Source organism: Ascidiella aspersa, chromosome 4 (genome assembly GCF_963924565.1).
Source record: "Ascidiella aspersa chromosome 4, kaAscAspe10.2, whole genome shotgun sequence".
In the NCBI taxonomy this organism is placed as follows: Eukaryota; Metazoa; Chordata; class Ascidiacea; order Phlebobranchia; family Ascidiidae; genus Ascidiella; species Ascidiella aspersa.
Genome location: NC_139450.1, coordinates 6,060,229 through 6,081,573, shown reverse-complemented (window position 1 = coordinate 6,081,573; position 21,345 = coordinate 6,060,229). Strand labels below are relative to the sequence as shown.

At 39.1% G+C, this 21,345-nt stretch overlaps 1 protein-coding gene across 1 annotated transcript; it reads left to right on the top strand.

The window, feature by feature from the left end:
* The first annotated feature begins 1,894 nt into the window (after positions 1-1,894).
* Positions 1,895-6,574, top strand: LOC146146850 (G2/mitotic-specific cyclin-A-like). Its single transcript, XM_083387119.1, has 5 exons — positions 1,895-2,663; positions 3,240-3,430; positions 4,494-4,665; positions 5,182-5,324; positions 6,383-6,574. The coding sequence occupies exons 1-5, from the start codon at positions 1,895-1,897 to the stop codon at positions 6,572-6,574; spliced, it is 1,467 nt and encodes a 488-aa protein (XP_083243245.1).
* Positions 6,575-21,345: the final 14,771 nt, after the last annotated feature.

Genomic DNA, 21,345 nt, shown 5'->3' with positions numbered 1-21,345 from the left:
TGGTCCTAAACCTATCAGTAGTAGGCTACTTTTTTGTTTTGACTGATAAACGCTCAAACCAAAAACCAAGGATGTTTCTTGTCTTGTTTAACGAAAAAATAAAAGTTTGGAGTAAATAATGTAATTTTTCACATTTCAAGGCCTTAAGGTTATTTATAGCCTACTATAGTCTTTTGTTTGTTTCACCTCTTGAAAAACTTAGCAACCAAGTTAAAGCTTCTATAAAAATACACCAGCAAATGTTTTGTGCGGCTCTGCATACATAGGCCACATCTACACTTTTCCAGTCTCAAATACCTTTTATGTTTCAGTTCCAGTTGTATCAGCTCGTAAACATCAGATGAGATGTCGAACTGCTCAGGGAAGGAATTTTAAAATCGAATAGATAAACTGCAGATGATCCTTTTCACCGAATCAACTTAGATGACGCGTGTGCTTTCTGGTAGATTAGAACATCATTTCGGAAAATAAATTATAACTGTTGGGTGTAAACATCCCATTTCGTCATGGTGCTTTTTTGTAAATACAACCCAGAAGCCTAAACATTGAGTTGCATTTGTGAAATATTTCGTGATTTACATTTTAAAGCAGCATGGTCTAATTTAATCGCGGACCGTTGGAAGCAATTCGTTACAAATAGCAGACCAGTGTTGTAAGGTCGAATCCAGTATTTTAGTTTGGGGGGGGGGGGGGGGCATACAAATCTTATATATGAATTCACAGGTTACGTCATAATTTAAGTAGTCTTACGGACGATTTTCTATAAGACCTTGTTAGCAAGCTGAGTTAATCGAAGCGCCAAAAAAAATTGCATGACCCATAAAAGTAAGATCGCGGGTCAATAAGAAGAGTCGGCCGGCCTATAATTAGACCACGCTGTTTTAAGGATGTAATTTTCACAACCAGTATTTGTGTTAAGAATAATGAGGAATTTATTTCGATAATCCATATTATGGGCAAAAATACCACAATTTGACCTGATAGCAAATTACATCAGTATAGTCAAGTAACAATATGTTTAAATTGAAGAATGCCAGGACAATATTAAACAAAAACCAAAAATTATGTATCAGCTTTGAAGCAAGTTTCTGAAAGGCTTTAAAACAAAAATCGTTGCTACTGCTAGTCCATTAAGAATGTGGTTTCAGATTATAGCAAACAATTAACTTATTTTGGAGTTTATGTGTTAGTTTATTATCTCCCTCAAATCGTTCGTTTTTCAAACTAAATTTAGGCCTTTTATGCTTCTTACCCTTAAATTAGGCCCTTTTCGGAGAAAACGGCCCGACAACAAGTTTAAACACAAAAGTCTATAAAGGCCTTTCGAAGTAAAACGAGTATGGAAAACTAATGCTATGCTATTGTCTGAAATTTTATCTTATTGATTAAACGTAATAACAAATATATAAGGCAATTCACTTGACTTGTTTGTTGACATCAGTTTTACCAAACAATAGGCCGTAACATATATTTCGTACTCTATGACAGAATAAACAGCATATTGTCTAATATTTGTTTTTGTTTTACTAACCTGAAAAACTGGAAAGTTGGTTTGTGAAGAGTAGTTTCCTAATTTCGTTGGTTACACATGAAAGTGCAAGTTTGAGTCAAATTCTGAGCAATTACAGTTACTGGTCTAATTGTAAGAATATCTGAAAAGGTACGTGCAGGCATACCGAAGATAATTAAACCTGTAGACATAAATTAAATATTTGTTATAGTGTTCTATACACACAACGTTGTTCAGTTAGATATGTTAGCTTTTAGAGTAATTTATTATATTCAAGTCAGACGAAGTCAACGTTTAAGCCTAAAATGAATAAATGTCCAGCATATAGGAGCAAAACATGTTTAAATTTACACAGCTGTTCCGCTAGGAACACCTGCTCACAAAATGCTAGCTGTGCGTCAGCCGCTTGGTACCCTTGACAGCAATGTGCCAAGAGTTCAGCCGTCACGGGCAGCAAAAACTGATCATAAATGGCTGGGGAAAAAGCACAACAAAAACATTCAAAACGACAACTGCTTTCCAGGCCTACTCGGCTGCGCTGAATTAAACAAAGCCATGTCCTCAAATGGAAGTCACGAATCGTTTGGCCAGGAAAACTGCAACACTAACAGCTACACTCGTGGACAAAATCAGTTTCCCCGACTGCCGCTAAGCGTTATTGAAAATAACAGTCGCAATCTCGAAGACAATGACCACAAGGCAGCTCATAAAGGCCGCTTCTTCCCGCCAATTTCTGAGACAATTAGCATGGACACGTCTTCTGACTCGTCATACCGAAGTCTGCCAGAATCCGAGTTGTCCCAGGAATCGGGGATAGGCTTCTCGCAGAAGTTTCCGATTTCGACTGGAAAATCAAAGCGTCAAGGGCGATGCTACGGCGGCAAGGTCGACTTTCGCTTTGATTATTCGGACGAGTATTGCGCTGACATAATGCAGTGCCTGAGAAAGTCCGAAGTGCAATACGCACCCAGCGCAAATTACCTTAGCGACCAGACCGAGATCACGGCACCGATGCGGGTCAAACTGGTGGATTGGCTGGTTGAAGTTCAGGACGAGTACAAGCTGCACAACGAAACGTTACACCTGGCCGTCGCGTACGTCGATCGATTTCTGTCCACGATGTCAGTTACGCGGGCGAAGTTACAGTTGCTAGGTAAGATGCTTGGTTTTGTGCGTTAAATGCAACTGGGAAAGTGCATTTACCGTAGGTGGCAGATATGTCTCGTCCAATTTGAACCTTTTTTAATACTAAATTCAGCATTATCTTAATGTACATCATTTTTCTACTTTCGTGGACCACATGACCTAGAATAGATTATTTTAATCACCAAAACTATCATTTTGAGTTGAGCTTTCTAAGATTGAATATCAAAATTGCTAAGCCAATTGAAAACCATTTACCATTTTTTTTAAATTGCCAGAAATAGCATTTTGAGTGTATTCCATGGCACAAAAATGAACATATAAACGAGTGAAAATTTTGGTATACTGCGTACAACGATATACGTTCTGAAAAACTAACGATAATAACATTAAATCGACAGCTGGGCTAAAATGGGGTAGATTGCTCGAAAAAATGGTGGAAAATTAACTCCACAAATCAAGAACAGATTGATTGCGATTAACTTGGGTTATTACTCTGATCCTGGGTATTTTAAAGCAAAAAATAAAAACGTTTTAGCATCGTATAATGCAAGACCCGGACAGCGTTGTGGCATTTTTAATACAGGCACAACGTGCATGTTCCTGGCGGCCAAGTTCGAGGAAATCTACCCTCCAGACGCTGACGAGTTTGCTTACGTCACGGCCGACACTTACTCGCGAGCCGAGGTTCTGATGATGGAACGAATTATTCTGAAAGTGTTCGACTATAAGCTGGTTGTGCCAACATGTCACCAGTTCCTCGACCTGTTTGGCGACGTGAGTTGTTATCTACAGGTTACTTAAAGTGGTAGGCGGTCATACGCGTGTGATTGTCAGAAAATAGCATTTTAAGTATAGTCCAAGACGCAAGAAAAAACACAAAAACGAGTAAAAATTTGGCTGTACTGCGAGCAACGAGTTACTGTGCTGTAGTAAAATTACATTTTATGCAGAACAGTCTCATACCACAAAGTCTGTGAAATCTCGCCTTCAAAAGATATATAAAAAACGCGCGGGTTTTATTTTTTGCTCGTCAAACCGAGTGCTATGTGCCTTTTCGTGTAAAGTGTCCAAATACATAAGTTCTGGGAATGTCCGATACTTGAGATTTTATTCTGATACCGATACCCGATATTTTTGACAAAAAGGTTGCGATCCGATACGATACCCAATGACGTCATTCCTATGCTCAAACAAGCAAAATAGCAAATTAAACGTTCAAACGTTTTTGCCAGGTATTAAGTCCATAATTTGCTTGAACATTAAGAGATTTAGTTACCGCCAGTTGTTAGCGTAGTTACCTTCAATGTTGAAATAATTAAGAAATCATGGGTAAAATTTCCATGTTTGGTATCGGATCGGCACCCAGGGACGCCGGAGAGGGGGGGCAAGTGCCCCTCCTGCCCTTTGCAAGGGAGGGGGGCAAAAGTGCCCTTTTCATGAACAATGATATATTGCTTTCACAACGTTAAATATTATGCGACGGAAATCATAAATGGGGTAGGGCTTGAGCTACGGAAAAATGCAAAAAAATTCGTAAAATGACATGCTTGACATTTGTTAAAACATTTTTGGTACCATTTTAAGCCAATCTAGAGGACGTGGCCGCAAAAAATTTTCCGGGGGAATACCCCCGCACCCCCCAATATTTCGGCTCGCTACGCTCGCTTGCGGTCTATGTTGCCAAAAAAGTCGCCCTCCTTGCCCTGCAATCGCTCCGACGTCCCTGTCGGCACCGATTCCAGCCTAGTACCGATACTACCACTTACCATCAAGGATCGATTCTGATCCGATACTCGGACATTCCTAATAAGTTCGTATCAAACAAACTCTAATTTAGAAAGCCAAAGTTGGCCACGAGCTACGATCCCTGTCGAACTACCTGGGCGAACTGATGCTGCTTGACGAGGTCTACCTTAAGTTCCTGCCTTCAGTCAGGGCAGCAGCCTCTCTCACCCTGGCCCACGCCACCATACGACACGTCCGGGGACCAGCGGCAAATCTCAACGGATGTAAGTGTTATTTAAACGGTTTCTAACTTTCGAAATAGAATAAAGAATGGTTTTACACCATATACGATGATATATAAATGGACTTCGGCCTTAAGATCGAAATAAGAACAAAATGGACGTCGTGATAAACAGTTTGGAATAAAACCAATATAGGACTAATGCCTTATAGTCGCAACAACGTAAATAGGAATAAGTCTCAAATTCGCCGGAATAAGGCTTAAATGACCAAAATCAGTCCTATACAACATTTTAGCTAACACCAAAACCCACCTCCAGGTACATCAGTAATATAATACCAAAAAACAGTGACATATTACCAATGACCGACGCTCATAATTCGAAAGTCCTTAAATTGGCAGCCGCAAGCACAAATCAATGTGCAGAACAATATCCATATTTTAATCCCAAGTGGCGTCGTCAGTGTTCTGTTTTATTGGACGTTGTTACGATGAACGGAAGTGGCGTATTACATTCGAGAAAAACACAGCACCCACACCTGCTTTTAAATTTGCGCAGATTCGCTCAGTGAGGCAACCAATCAGTGCCGGGAATTTCCCGGTACAAAGGGCTGCGTGGCCCGAGAGGTCAGCCGCTTCTGCGCCGGTCGACTCGAAATGACGTCATCATTGCGCGAGCCCATGCGCAGCAGCTTGACAGAGGTAAGCCTGGCTTATGAGCGTTTGTCCTATTCTATGAAAAGTATTAGGAAAGTTTATATGCAATAGTGAAGTCACATTAAATTAACAAATGCATAACACAAAATGCTTTGTTCGAGAAATGTTGCCCTAAATAAAAAAATAATTCTGCCAACTTATTTAACATTTAAACGTTTTTACTGCCCAATTGCTCAACCATCTAATCTAGACACTTTCGGCGCTATCGAGTAAGATCGGTATTCATAAAAGTACGGTGTTTTCGGAACTTTAAAAATATTCCCATTAGACAAGACAATACTGGCGAATCGCAAAGGTTTGGTCTTTGCCTCTCTAAATTTGCAATAAAGATTTTGTGCCTTGTTTTCACATTCGAAGGTAGTGTTTCTCAAACTGTTGGTCGCGACCCTAATTTTGGCCGCCGTTTAATTTGGATGAGTCGCCGACTGCAGTAATCTTACATGGTTAAATTTATTAGGATTACTTCTGGACAAAATTTATCCAACATTTCTAAAAAAAATAGCGGATACGAAACAAGTGAACCACATCAATTAAATTCGAACTTTTTTATGCTAATTTCTAATGTTTTGTTCGATGACAAAAAGTTCAGTCAAAAGAATTTGGGTTACCAAAGCTTTGCTGTTACATTTACACATAGTGTTTGGGTCGCAGCGAAAAAAGGTTGAGAAACACTGTCTACGGCAGAAATTCTCAACCAATGGGCCATGAAAAAATTTGGGGTGGGCCACAGACCAATTTCATAAAGCTAGATGTATTGAAGAATTTTGTTCATTAGTCTGGAAAGTATCTCACTAATGCACGAATGAATAAATTGTCTGTTTTGAAATATGTCCTGCCGTTTATTGTTCTAAACCTATTAAGTGTTTTTTTTTCTTTTTCAAAAAAATAATTATAAGCCACAAAATTTTGTGCAACGAAAATGGACCATGAAAGAAAAAAGGTTTAAGAACCACTAATCTAAGGTATACGATACGGAACCTCTGCATCTGCATGTTTAACACGCGCCATTTTATCCACATAACGGAGTACTTATTTTGCCTTAGCTGTACGAGTGCGTTCATCTGCTGGCCAAGAGCCATCGATCGGAGGCCGAAAAACAGTCGTTCGTTTACGAGAAGCACTCGAGTCCCAAGTACAAGAACGTGGCAGCTCTACCAGCACTGCTCTCTGGCGCCACCACCATCGCGACGGCCGGTCTGTCGTGGGATTCCATCGTGGCGTCGTGGACCACCTGATTGGTCAGAAGGTTTCATGACGTCGGCGAAAAATCTTCTGCCCATTACTCGACGAACAAGAAACCAACATCTACCAGCTATATCAAGTGCATATATATATATATAGACATTGTATAAAGTTCGTCATCCAAAAATGTTTTTTTTAAGGCAAAGCATGTGCCGCAGGATCATAGCTTTCCTCAGCAGCATTATATGAAGTGCATTGTCGTTTGAACTAACTTCTTTTTTTCGTCCATTTATTGAACTCTTTTTTTCCCATTCTTTCTATACTCCCCTTTCCTTCCTCGATATATTGTTCTACACTTCATTTATTTTCGCCCCGATGAAATATCACAGCTAACGCTCTGTGCAATGCGCATTTTACTCCTTATATATTATACGCAATAAATATTACTTATATTCATATATAGGTGTAACGAAGGGTTTTTTAACAGTTTTCTGTTGTGCTTTGGAACTATTCTACTTTTCCATATAAACTGCTACAAAGAAAATTGTAAAATTTAAATTCATCACCTTCGGTAGAAAAAGAGTGGCCCAAATAAATGATAAAAGATTCCTTGTTTTATTTACATACGTTTCGGCAAGTGCTTATGCCATCTTCAGTGCGGTTTTATCATTTATTTGGGCCCCTATTTTTCTACTGAAGATTATGAACAGATCCGTGTTTAGTGTTCCTTAATTCATCAGTATTCACATTTTTCCCATTTTTGCGCATTTAAAACTTTGACTCGGCCAACGGAATCGCGTGGCACTGTGGTCACAAAAGATTTCTAAGAGTGAGACATTTCTAAATGTTTAAACTAGTTATATTTAAACTTATATGCCGCGGCACACCATCAGTGTACCTCAAGATATTTTTAAGTGTGCCCAGTGACACTTTGCTATTTTGCCAAAAAAACGCATTTGCATTACACACAAGCAAAATGTAACACTTGAATGCACTCTTCCCAAAAAAATGATAAAATTAGGGCATTCATTGCCTTACATATATTAAGGGTAATTGTCAAGCTATAAAATTGTTATTTTGTAGAAAGTTGCCGCGTACATTTTTTTTATTTGCTGTGCGCAAGCTAAAAAGTTTGGTAACCACTGATTGAAACCAGGAGGCCCCTTCGGGAAACATAAACTTATTGGGTCAAACGAAGAAACACAACGGTAAACATTCGAACTGCGGTAATTTAAAAAAAATAAGAACAAAAAAAAGCACACCTTCTTGGTGTAACACTAACGCTTTTGTAATTAACACGTACCAAGTTGTCATTACATAGAAAAATGAAAGTTATTATCACGTGGGGGGCAGATATCGTTTATATTGCAAAAATCACAGTCAAAATCAAAAAATCGTAAAAGTGTCGATATTTTTGCAATTAGTCAATATTAGGCCTACCATATATCAGGGTAGCTAACATGTCGATCGCCACATTTCACCTGGTCGATCGTGTCGAATATGTGTTACGTCATTACAGTAGCTTTCGCACACAAGCGGGACATTAAAATGACCAATTGTTGTCTGGAGAAGCCTAATAAAGCGTTATTTGACGTAACAAATTGAATTCCTTTGTTGGCTTGAAATGCCAATCAACGCTCGAAATGTTTAATAAGTGTTTTGTGACTTTTTTACAGAACCAGTCGATCGAGAGTCTTTAAAATGTATTTCAGTCAATCGCAACCAACATAAGTTGGCTACACCTGCCATATATGATGTTGCACAGTGGTGGAACGCTTTCGGGAAAAATAAATGAAAGTATTCAGGGTGTTCCTGTAAAACAAAAACAATTGAGCCGTGAATCTGCAAGATAAAGCGAATAGTGTAGAGTGCATAACGGACTGACTTAACTAAAACTATTCGTGGTACAAAGCGTCCCAAGAGAGCGAACAATGCCTTGTTGTCTATCAAGCAGACAGGCAGGCTTTTCGGCACATTGCGGTCTGGCTCCTGTGCCAATATACAAGGCTTAAGTCTGTTCGCGATCGCAAAACTTAAAATCCGACTGAAGAGGCGACTCGTCATCGCGACAAATATAGGCCTGTTGGCTCTAAAAATAGTCGAGAGATGTATATTTGTCGTTGGCTCTTGGGATTAGTGGTTGGATTTTGCATTGGAATAATTTCCCTTTGTTAGAAGTGTCCATATACAAGCTGCAGCTAAATATCACTTTTAGATAGGCATAACAAGTCATCCATAACTATGGTAACATTTCATTTTAGTACCAAACCAAAATGTAAACGCATTCAACTACAAAATCAGTAAAATATATACCTAATGGTTATAAATACACCAGTTTTTTTTTTTTTTTTTTTTTAAACAACTTGGTGTGGACAGAATGCATGGAAAATATCTATATTAACAAAAAAGAAATATTAAAACGAAACATAGCTATTTTAGTTTGTTCATGCTAAGAATGAAACTTTTGAAATTACACGAGATCTGCGCCATTTTTATAACCATAGCCTACTTCTACAACTTCGTAACGGAATAAGCAAAAACGTTATCTTTAAGTTTGAATAGAAGGACCTATTTTATAATATAGCCTTATCGACAATCAAAAAATGTTTAACTCAAATTTATCACACGAGCAAAAAATAGTTGCTCATGACGAAAGTCATTGTGGAACTCGCAAAAAAAATAAATCATGTTCGATAAAAATACTAGAAGTGGTTATTGAAAATAAATCAGTTATTGCACAGGATATTGACAAAAATGTGCGCCGATTCACAGTAACTAAACAGTGCGTTTGTTCAGGACGGCCTGGCCAAAATTTGCTGCTGGTACTTTATGGTCATTTAGACTTTAGAGAGAGTCGTTGGCGTGATCAGCGATTATCCCGACGATTAAAGAAGCGTGCCTCGGCGGCTTGCACTGTCAACAGCAATCGCGCCAAAAAAACAACTTCCGACCGTCCAGCATAAAGTCCGGCCTTCGCCCTTAACAAGACAAGCTTTGTACCGGCGTTTCGCGTTCAGGCGAAGTCCGGCGTGCTTAGAACCTGGCCTAGCGGCATTTGTAGTGGCTCGTTTGCGAATGATGCGCTGTCTGCCGAGGCCGACGTCACTCGTCGCGTCAATCACGAGCCGACGGACGGGCCTCGACTTGTTGTATCAGGCAGCGCGGAAACAAGCAGCCGGTCCGAACCATACCGAACGCGGCTAACTACTGTATACCTTCCTCCCACACGCGAAACTTTGCTGAGTTTCTGTTAAGCGGGACTCTACATTTATACGTCCAAATTAGGTTGTTGAAACGAAGAGACATAACGCATTGTAAGCCTATGACAGTGGTCTCCAACCTTTTAGTTAACCGCCCCAGTTTAAATAAAATGAATTAGCATTTTCGTATGATTCCAGGTTGTTTTTTGATAAGTAAAGCTTATACTAAATAAGACGAGCGTTTAATTATATACTTCCAGAGAACTTTGGCTACACAGCATGTGTATCAAATTAGAAGTTTAAATTAACACATGGTTTTAAAGCTGACAAATGAAACAAGAGTTTTTAATTTGCTTTAACATTTTCAAATACTCATTGCGCTCATTTAAACCACCCCGAATGAAATGAAATCATTTAAACTGCTAGGGGGTAGTGATTGCGACCCAAAAGGCTTTTCGTAACCCCACATGGCGCCGCGACCCATAAGTTGTAGACCACGCCTATGGAGTGTGGGCGTAGGCCTATATATAAACTACACGGATGGAATACGCTACGGTTAAAAATCGATTTTAGGACAAAAAAGCTGCGCCATTTCTAAAGGATTTTCAAAAAAATGGGATAATATACTTTGGAACACAATACATGTAGTTTTAGTAATTTAAATAAAAATACTACAGCCATTATATTCTATAAAATCGTTATTTCGTTGTTTACAAATGTTTCGGCAATATCTCGTGCCATCACAAGTGTAGAACTACAAGTGTGAATTTTAATATTTTGATAGCTGGATAATAGAACAGGTGAAAAGGAGAATATGCCGGCACATTGCTTCTAATAAAAACTCAAATGTTGTTTGCCTGGATAAGGGAGTCACCACGTGTTTTGCCGCAAAGCGATCAAGGTCAAATCAGGAGATGCTGTCTGCCGTTTGCTTGTCTACCTCCAACTCTCACATTTCTCGGGCGAGGTTAGAGGAAACAACAATCATAATACGCTGTACATGTGGTCGCTATTTCGGAGCATTGTGGTTTATAGGATTTAGTTAAGCGTATAGGGATATCAAAGCCCTATCAAACAAGCTAACATTTTGAACGTTTCGAATATATATTTATTCATCGTGATCATCAGGTGTTGGCTTTGGTCGCTAATTGAAAGAGGGTGATTCTCAAACCTTGGATTTGCGGGATTTCAAAAATTAACGCATTTATGAATTTATTTATGGCAGATGGCAGTTACTTTATATTTTATATTGATATTGGTCGCGCGAGGAAGAAAATTCTCAATCATATCCGGTATTGTTTCCCAAAATGCCGTCCTTAAACGACGGATTTCTTTAAAACAAATTTAAACGTATAAACTGTACACTAATTTTAGTAGCATTAACGAAAAAGAAATCATTAACATTTCATGGAATGCAAGTGCCCAAGGATTTCGCCAAGTATTTCCTGAAATGGTTTACTTTTCTCGAAATGGTTGTGAACATCAGATGTGGGCTTTAGTCGACATTTAAAATCTAATTCGCCCGATGAATATTTCTCGGTCATATCCGGCATTATTTCCCAATTTGCCGTCCTAAAGCGACGGTTTTTTTGCTAAGAAATTAAACGTATAAACACAGCACATTGGTTCTAGTACCAAGTGCAAAAAGGAAAAAAATTACATTTCATGGAAAGCTTTAGTGCCCAAGGCTTTCCGCCGCCAAGAATTTCTCGACAGGCCTACAAACATTTGTCAGCTCTCGCCGGTAAAATGACTGAACGAAATTGTTCGAGACGACCCTATACTTCAAAGCGATTTTCAAGTAAGAGCGCACGCTTTGTGTAGCAACCCCAGGTGAATGCCACAGGTTCAACAAAAAACAATCGCAACACAACAAGATATGACAATAAAGTTCGGTGACTGGCGCGCGTGCAATTAAAATACCGATATCCCGACGACGCCGTCGCTGGCAAGGAAAACGCCCACCAGTGTTCCTAATAGTCAACGACAAATCGAACAAGTCCGCGGTTGTAAATCGTTAACCGGCAGCAGTAGGGCTCGGTAGCCTTAGCGGTGTCTCGTCAAGACGTCGCCACCGGGCCTGCCTCCGCTACAAGCCAACATCTCTCCAATGAATTAGTATCACTTAGCGTTTGGCACGTGACCAGGTCTCGGCGGGCACCTCGCATTGCCTCTCCCAAGTCTAATACCGGTCCTGTAGATTTTCCAAGACTTCGGTCATGGAGTATTAATAGTTGGGCTAGAAACAATAGCCTTTATTAACGCCCGGGCGGAATGGTCGGCCCTCATTTCTAAGGTGAGTGCAAGTATTTTACAATCGTGCTCAGTGCATTCAGCTCACTAAATCAAATTAGAAATAGGGTCGTATGACATGAAGGTTCACGCCATTCTCTCGCGTTTAATCCTGGATCGGAAATTCAACTGGTAATCGAATATTTTTTTAATCTGATGATACTTTAAGCAGGTGCTGCTGTGAACCCCTTGGAAACAGTTAAGTAAACATATTTGATTCGTTTAGTTTTTAGTTTAACGAAATGGTGAGTAATGGCTTAAAATGTGTTAGGAAAAAATCCATTTTAATCATGTGCACTTGTCGTACCTCAGGGTAACTCAGGGTAAACGACAAAACCTGCAAAATCGGTGTTAGTGGGGCAATCTTTACAATGGTATATAATTAGTTCATTAGGGGCTGTGATATGACAAACATCAAACCTGTCGCTGACAAGTAAAGGTTTTCTTTGCTTTTATTACCCCGAATTATCGTAATTATTTAGGCGTTTAGTGGCGAAAAGCTTTTTTTTGGCAACCTGCAAACGGCGACTGCGCTTTATTGAACCGGCTGAAGCTTAGCTGTATGTATACACACACCTTTATCGTTGCGCATACGACAGTTGTCGAAATCGTATATAGGCCCTGAAACCCAGTCGCAAAACCGTCGTACCCTCGATCCAAATAAAGCACGACAAGCGGCGTGCTTTTTTGAGTGGTCGTCTCGCAAACCAGGGAATGACACAGGGTCCCGATTTTCGTCCGTCCATCTGCTTTCAAATCAAGCATGGAAATTACGCCGAACTAAATCGCCGCAGCCGCAAAGGACTTCTGGTTTTGCGCGGGCTCGAGTTTATATGCCGATGGATTCATCCATTTCGCAGCATAACCGGCACGTATATCACGTGAAGGCGAGGAATTTTTTAAGGCAGACTTGACACAGCGGCTATGCTAAATCAGCGATCAGGGGTTTCGATTTTCAGTGTCTACAAATCTGCACAGATCAGGTATCGGTCTATCGGCGTTCTAAACTGAACTTAACTAATAAGGATAACAGGTAAAACCGCACAGAGGTAGCACAAACGAATATTCCAATAACACTGTACATTGCGTGGGTGTCATGTTTGTATTATTCAAGGTGCAACCTACAGGCAGACCAGAAACGATTGTGTCGCCTTTTGGCTTGGTTTCTTGCTTGTTGTGCAACTAATTAAAACGAATTCTTTATCACAAGTTTGAAATCAATAATTAAGTGAAACCGACACATAGCTGTTTTAGTTTAGTTTGCTCAGTAGGTCTTTAAACTAATTGTATTTGGGCAACATAGCCACGCGCCAAGAGAGCCGCAAACGGGCGATTGGACTTACGATAGGCGCAGTAAGTGATAAGAGAAACACAGGCAATTCGTGTGTAGAGTATTTTCGCAATCGGCAATGGTTTGCTATAGCGAAGAAGTCGATATTGGCAAAGCGCGTGATATATTCAATTGCTCAGGGATGGGCATATAGGCGGATAATCTTACGAGTGTTTGTACAGGATTCGTCCGTAAGCCGATTACGTTCGATTGCGGCGCGAAATCGCTCGTGATTTCGCGGGTTTGACTAGGTGCCGGTGCTACTATGGTCGTCTTCAGCTCGCTGAAAGCGACGAATGACAGGTGCGTGTTTGCATTGCTGGGCCGCTTTAATTTGACACAAGCACTTGTCTTCGTCGCTGCATCCACGGAGCGGCGTTTACTTGCTGCAACCGGCAGCGCCAGGCCCCAACCCAATTCCCACGTCGCGAGTCGAAAATCTGATAAGCGCCTTCTATAAACAAGGTGACGCGTTTCGGCAACGCAGCTACTGCAGCGCGCTGCTGTGATTTTGTGTAGTGGAATGGCCTGTACAAAACGTTGTCACTTTGGTGATTTCACCAATAGTTTACGTTACCTTGCAATTAAATCAAATGCAAAGATTTTTGTAAAGTTCTGGGTTTGAATTTTTCGCAGATAAACCGGAGCATATTTGTAAGCAAACGCCAATTATTTGGTATTTTTGGTGTTTATATAACAAACCCTCGCTTAAAATTTTACCAATATTGACAAATAATTAAGGCAATAGGGCTCTCAACTAGTGCCCTACCACAGCCAATACTAAAACAGTGCCGGTAAGTTGCATATTGCTATCTGTTTATCAAGTACTATTTGTATATATTGTATTTTAGCCAAAAATGATCGCTTTATTTAATTGCGAAAGTTTATTATTTTGAAACGTTGGCATGCCTGGCGACCACCTTGATTAAGTCCAGGGAAATGTAATTGAAGTAGGCGGAAGAATGTAAGTTTCACACTTGACAAACTACTTTATCGTTAAGAGGGAACACAACATGCCAAACATTTGGCGGAACGAGACTTGAGATTTGTGGAAGTTGCCTATTGCGCGATCGCCCGTTGTCCGGATGTTTTAAACTCAAAGTGACTTCCCGGACTAAGCCTTGCCTATCTAGAGCGCCGATGTAGCGCGTTGTATATGTATGGCTTCGGTTGGCGGTAAAGCAAGCTGACACGGCCTGTACATTAGCCATGCGCCTTTGCCCGATCCTATAAGGCGACTGCTGCGAGATATCAAACTTAAATTTTTCCTTGCTCGCCCGAAACCACATTTCTCCAGAGATAAGGCTTGATTGGCCGTGCAGGCGAAACAGGAAATTCGCCCGGGCGACCCTCGAGCATTTAAGGTTTTCCGTTGGTCTCAGGTTGCTAGAAATACGCAATGCGCCTTCTTGCAAATTGAATTAGGTTTAATCCACTGACTTAGTTTTGCTGTGCAATTTACATTAGGCCCGCTGTATGTAAATACGTCATTAGACCCATGAAAAATGATTTTAGTTGGAACTGTTTGTAGTTGATAACATTTCGTTACCTTAATTTGCTAATAAAATGTCCCAAAGTCCTTAAACAAATGCACAATAACCTTTTTATAAATATCTAAGAGTGCCGGAAGGTATTGGATTTGAATGGTAAAACGCACTCGTGTTATAATTAGGTATTCCAAGAATAGGCACATGGACCTACCTTTAAAACCACCAAATACTTCTTCGTCCGGGCCATTTGATCTGGCTGTCACTAAAAGCACGCGTAACTTGAATCCAACCCAGCTCCCGCTTGATACAAAGTACCAGCGTCAAAATCGTGGAACTGTTCAAACATTTTGTTTTCCTCACGCGAGCAAATCCACCCGAAAAAGAAAAACCGCCAAGCCCACCCACAAGTTCTGCTGGAAGGCGGTCGCAAAAATCGCCTATGACGCAATAATTAGCTGCGTGCGGTGAAAAACAAGTGCACGCTTTGAAGTCTGCTAGCTGCTGGTCGGTTTGCGGCCTTTTTAGCGCAACTATGCCTTTGAAGGTGCCCAGTGCTGGGTGTAGAGCCAACGCCGCTGCCGGCACCGTGACTTGGAGATATTGAAATAGGGGCTAGCGGCGTCATTAGCCGTGAAACAAAGGCGGATTTCTAGTAGCCATATATCGGCCCGGGCACGTTTTCGTGTGTGCCCACGTCTCATGCCCGCCGACGAGTTGGGAAAAAATCATGCCTGCCTCGTCTCGGGTTTAGCCTTTGAATTCACAAAATGGCTGCCAGGCAAGCGACGAGCACGACGCTGAATGCTTAGCACGGGGATTAGTCAGTCTTCTCGAGGGCTAGCCTCAGGTGTTTAGTGTCCCTAATGGCCGGCAACCAGCTGTGTACATAGCTTAGCCTAAAAATCGGTAGGAATTGCCTGTAGCGCCACTTGGGGCTACCGCAGCATCATCAGCCTGGAAAGTTTATTTGTTATTGCCCAATGGTGAAGTCTAATGGGAATTTAATACCTTTAGGCAGCTTAGAAAGTTGAACTTAAGTAACTAGAATTTTATTAAACGTGTTTGTATCAGATTATGTCCTTTGTAAAACAAGAAATTGAAATGCATCTTTTTGATGGTTACGTAACAATTCAAACATCGTTGACCTTTGACAAAGGTTTAAATTTAGCAGAATTTGTATAGTTGAGATTGCAGTGTGTCTAATTTTAGTCCCGTTGTGATGAAACACTAGTTATGATATTGAAAGCGTTTTTTTATTAGTGAGCTACTGGGTGATGTCGTTACGTATTCAGTTGACATATAAATTATATTTATTGAAAATGTAGATTAGATATTTTAATATATCCATGAAGCCATTATCAATTTTATCGTGTAATATCTGTGTCTTAAATCGCCAATTGTTGATAACCTTTGTTCAGCATTTCGACCAGTCGTAAATCAGCTGAAACCGTGTTCTGTTTTTACGATTGATACCAAGACCGAGTTTTAATCAAGTGAACGACAAGATATAGTTACCCATCATGTTACTGTGTTGTTTGAAAGTGTCGCATACTCCCAAATGGAGTTTTACACTCATAGTTCGATGCGTAAATCTGTCACTCTCTATGTGCATTTTCTTGCTTGGGAGTTGAGCGCCATTTTAATAGCAAGATCCTGTGTACATGAAATGTGCATCGCGATATACTTGATCTAATTTCGATCAGTCGTCACCGAAGGTAAATGTTAAACCTTCGCGGCTGATGTGTCTATAGCTGACATGCTGTTGTAGAATAACGTTCACCCAGTTCTCGGTGTTTCATTCAGTATTACAACTGGATAGGTATTTGTGAATTAGTGCAAATCTTGAAAGATTCTCGTATATATAATTTTGGTGTATACTGCCGATATGCATTTAAAATGAATATATATTTGAGGATTGTGGCTAATTTAACAATGTTGTTTCTAGAATAAAATTTTACTTAAAATATATATGCCCTAATGCAACCGCAATTTAGAATACTGTATATACTTAGTATGGCATTTATTTTATTTTACCCTTAATAATTTATTTGTTGCGAGGACAGGCATCGCGAAACTGTAGCTGCAGCGTGTCCAAAACTATTCTTGTAATACAGCTATAGCAATACTAAAAGGTCATGGCTTTGAGTTTGTTCTAAAATAATTGTGATTTTTAATTTGTATGGGCATTGGTTACATGTAAACCTTAGTAGACCTTTTGACAAGATCTTCGAAGTTGCTTTGGTCATGAAATCAATTTGGCAGAACGTCTAAAACTCCTCAGTACGTTTTGATTCTCGTCACTTGGTCAAATCGCTTCAAGTAACCGATTCTTTGCGTATTTGTACAGTATCATTCATTATGTGCAGTTGCTGACAAAGTTTCGAATAAGGTAACAGACGAGCTGTCGTACAAACAGCTTGGGTGTCATGGGAAAATGAATAAGGTCGAACATGTAGCAGTTTCTGTAACGAATCAAATTTAGAATTGTAGACAAAGCTTCTTTTATTGTTGGGGATACGGACGGTTTGATTATAGTACTTCGTTTATCAAACAGGTTTGTGTCACAGCGAAAGGCAACTGCAAATTAAGAAAACAATAATTTATTGTAAAACTTTAGGATTTTAGAACACAATACACGTTTTTTTTTAGTAATTTCAATGAAAATACTAAACCCATTATATTCGATAAAATCGACATTTGGCTGTTTACAAACGTTTTCTCACAAACGTCAATTAAACGACTGTTTTTCTATTTTCGAATTACTGAAAATCAGTCACTATTTTGGAGCATAATGATTGGAGGTTGTAGTAAGACGTAATAAGAATATCGAAGCCCATACAGAGGTAGGTATCATTTTGAACGGTTCGAATAAGTCTTTATTCATTTTCATCATCACATCAGTCACTATTTTAATCTATCATAAAGTGTTTTATCCCAAAGTTGGCCCGCGAGTTCAGCTTTTTTGGGCCGCGAACTAATAGTCAACTTTGTTTCAATCTGGCAATATCACTTCAATTTTTATTTTTTTAACTTTTTGGTGTTGAAATTATTTCATAACCACCGTAATTGAACAAAGGTATACATTCCATAAAGTTAGTATATATGCCATAGACTATGTATAATTTGCCAGCAATAAGCCTAAGAATCGCAATTTAAAAACATTGGCCCGCAAGATAAAATAAATCTTGTTTTTGGCCCGCGATGAAAAGAAGTTGGACCACCCTGATCGATATAAAGCAAAACGGAAAGTAGATGATTAAATTACTTGAAATTTACGATGTATAACATTTTGATTTTTGCAGCCAAAAACACTTTAACGAAATTACATTTAACCAGTCTACAATTTTTTTCCCTAAGCGAAAAAAATGAATCCTTAAACCAGGCGTTATTGATTTATACCATTCTCATTATTACGAAAAAAGCCTTGGTAACAATATACTTGGGAAATAAGTATAAAAGTATGTTAGAATTTTACAAAAATTATCGCGACTTAAAGACAACTGAGTCCACAGTTTTTAACGAACACTGACGTAACCTATTACAATTGTCTCATGCCAAAATTATTATAAAACGCTTTTTTATTCTTAAAGGAATAACAAGAAAAATATTGCCCTACATAGTCTATGTGTAATTATTTTAAAAATAGCAAGGGAAAAAAATTGAACAAGCGAAGCGCGTGCGGCATTTTCAAAGCATCAGGAGACCATTTGCTTTAGTTCAGTGATTACAGTTTTCGAACTGTAAAAAAATACTTCTGTAGCAAGATAAAATTAGCGTAGTCATACCGCCAGTCATTCGACCCTGGCCCAAAGGCTGTCGTTACACTTTCTCGTACATTTCTCGAAGACTTAGCCGACGACAGAAAATGTGGTGCTTTCCTACCATCGCTTCAGTCCGACTGTTGTTTTAGAAACGAGCGGCCGCTCAAAGTAGTAAGGGCTCAAAAACTTGCGGCGGCCTCCGTTGATAAATAGAAATCGCGGCGACGGCTGCTGCTGTTATAACAGCACGCAAAGAGATAGCATCGTCCGCACAAATGTTGTTGTTGTGCCCATGGGGCCCTTGTCAGCCGACAGTCGGTGTTTTCGCCAGCTTGAACGCACAGGAGGTAACGCTGATTGCCAGCGGTCGCTCATTACTGTCAAAAGACCCTCAGCACATAAGAAAACCACTGTTGTCTGGTGTAGTTTTTTATCCCTAAGTTTAGGCAAAGGTGGCTAATTTTACCTGCATCACTTAATTCAAACACTATATTTCAGCAACCAAAATCTGAGTATATGCTACGCTGTGTATTTCGGTTATTTCGAAGCCTTGGTGGTCAAATGGATCACTGTACGACAAATTCATCCAAATAAACTATACACTTTTTTGCGGTTCTACCAGTAAAACCCCATAAACATAACGTAATTTAGACAAATAATACCCTACCTAATTCGACAAAAAAATGATTTGTTATATGCTAAGAACACTTATTTATCAGCTTTAACAATACAGTTTAATTTTTTTATTCTAATTTGTTGTTTTTACTCTTTTGTTTTCAAGCTGTCGTCTTTATTGTCTTGCTCCGAAATTCAGATCATTTAAGTTTGTTTTGTATGAATTTTTTGTAAAGCTTTTGTCCGTAAAAAAGTTATGGTGACCTCTATATGTGATAATATCTGAACTTCATATTATAAAACTGGTCATATCAAAATATAGTAGTACCAAGAGCTAATAAAATATTATTATCGTTTATTTTAAGTTCTACCCATGTTCCATTCCTGCCAGTTTTTGATTTTTTTCATATGCAATACAGACGGAGGTAAACTTTGGCTCATTGACACGTTTTTTGTGGCCGTTCCAACTAAATGAATACTATTCCAAATTGATGCAATGTTGTTACCTCAATTTAAAAGCTGTTTCTTTATTTTAAATGTGATTTTTTTGTGACAAACACAGCATTTTAGTCATATTAAACTAGAATCGTAGAATGGCCTACTCGCTAATTATAACATTCTAAAACTGGATTGTGACCTCACAAAGAATCAAACCTAAACGATTTTTTAACAGTTATTAAATTAAAAAAAAGTGTAGCTTTGTAGATGTGCGGCGGTTATATATAGAAAGTTCATAACTTATAGTTAACGTAGTTTTAAGCAGGCAGCAAACATAAGGCTTAAGTTAGTCAACCTAAATAACTGCAAAACTAAAGATGGCATTAACAGTTAGTAAGGAACGAAAATATGAAGATAAAAATATAGGTTTTAAACCAAAATGAAAATGAAATTTCGTATTTACTAATCAAGAAATACACCTCTGTGGTAGTTCTGCAATTAATTACTAAATCAAAACAGCAGTAATGCGAAACGTTACCATAAAATAAATCACAAAAAAATCAAATAATTAATATCCACCTTAAACAGAACTATAAGAAAAGGAAAGTAAGCTTGGTTGCAAATCAATTTGTAAACTAATATTGATCAATAAAACCGTGTTAAGCTTTTGTGGAAAAGATATCGAAATAGTTTTTAAAGCTTTTTATGTATTTTTTTACGGTACATTTATGTTAAATCTTTAAACATTAATTTATATATTTCATATTGTTAACTTTTTGATAGCAGATTTTTACTTGTGACTTATAAAAGTAAAGTAGCGTAAAGTGGCTGGTGTTCGACATAGTGGCAGACTGGCAGCCAGATTTGTCAAATCAGCACAGGTTTATCTTAAAATCTCCAAGTGCGAACCCATTTTACCAACAATGTTATGCGGTGTGCATCATCGCAATACCCGTCCTATTGTTGATTGGAAGGAAAATGGCCAATAAAGTTTCTCAACGAGGGCAACTTCAACCAAGTTAGGAAGCCTTTTGTAAACCTGCGTTGACTTGTTTACGACACGCCCGTGGTTGCGTGACGTGTCAACTTACAGTTTTCGATGGGCCCGCCTCTAATTTGGTCGATTTCTGTCGCAGATTGTCACCGTCAGTTGATTACCTTAAAAACACAAAGTTTGATCTTCAAGAACCAAACTTCGCGGCTGACGAGATTTGCCAACAACGGCAAAGTCTTTAAGAGACATAGAGCGACGTTTTTCCGTCATGGCACTTTTACCCCGCGTTGTTACCCCTTTTCTTTTTATAGCATTACAAGTTGCAAATAATTTCGCCTTGTAATGCCCTCGCGCCTGGTATGCGCCATATTGTATCTTCTTCGTCAGATTGAAAGCGCATAGTTTTCGCTTTGGCCATAAGAGGCGTTATAGATAAACTGTAGCTCGATAAGCGTATTAAGAGCCTCTGTAACGGTTGCTGCCAAATCTATGCTTTAGTATCGCATCAATTTAACATTTTTTTAAGTTTTAACCGGCACTTGGATCTTCCTACATAACAAAATATAACAATACACGTTAAATCGTTAAACACCTAAGTAAAGATTTTTAACAGTGTTTTCTCCTAAATCGAAAGAAAGCCCCCAGTAACTAATAACATTGCACAGTTTATTGGCAGTAATTTTGTTAAGGGGTTTATTATATCG

What these genes read in the sequence shown, in the direction of transcription:
- LOC146146850 (XM_083387119.1), top strand. Translation starts at nt 1,895, where the DNA reads ATGCTAGCTGTGCGTCAGCCGCTTGGTACCCTTGACAGCAATGTGCCA. An exon ending in GGCGAAGTTACAGTTGCTAG is followed by an intron (nt 2,664 to 3,239) that starts GTAAGATGCTTG and finishes TTTTTAATACAG; the next exon opens with GCACAACGTGCATGTTCCTG. An exon ending in AGCGGCAAATCTCAACGGAT is followed by an intron (nt 4,666 to 5,181) that starts GTAAGTGTTATT and finishes AAATTTGCGCAG; the next exon opens with ATTCGCTCAGTGAGGCAACC.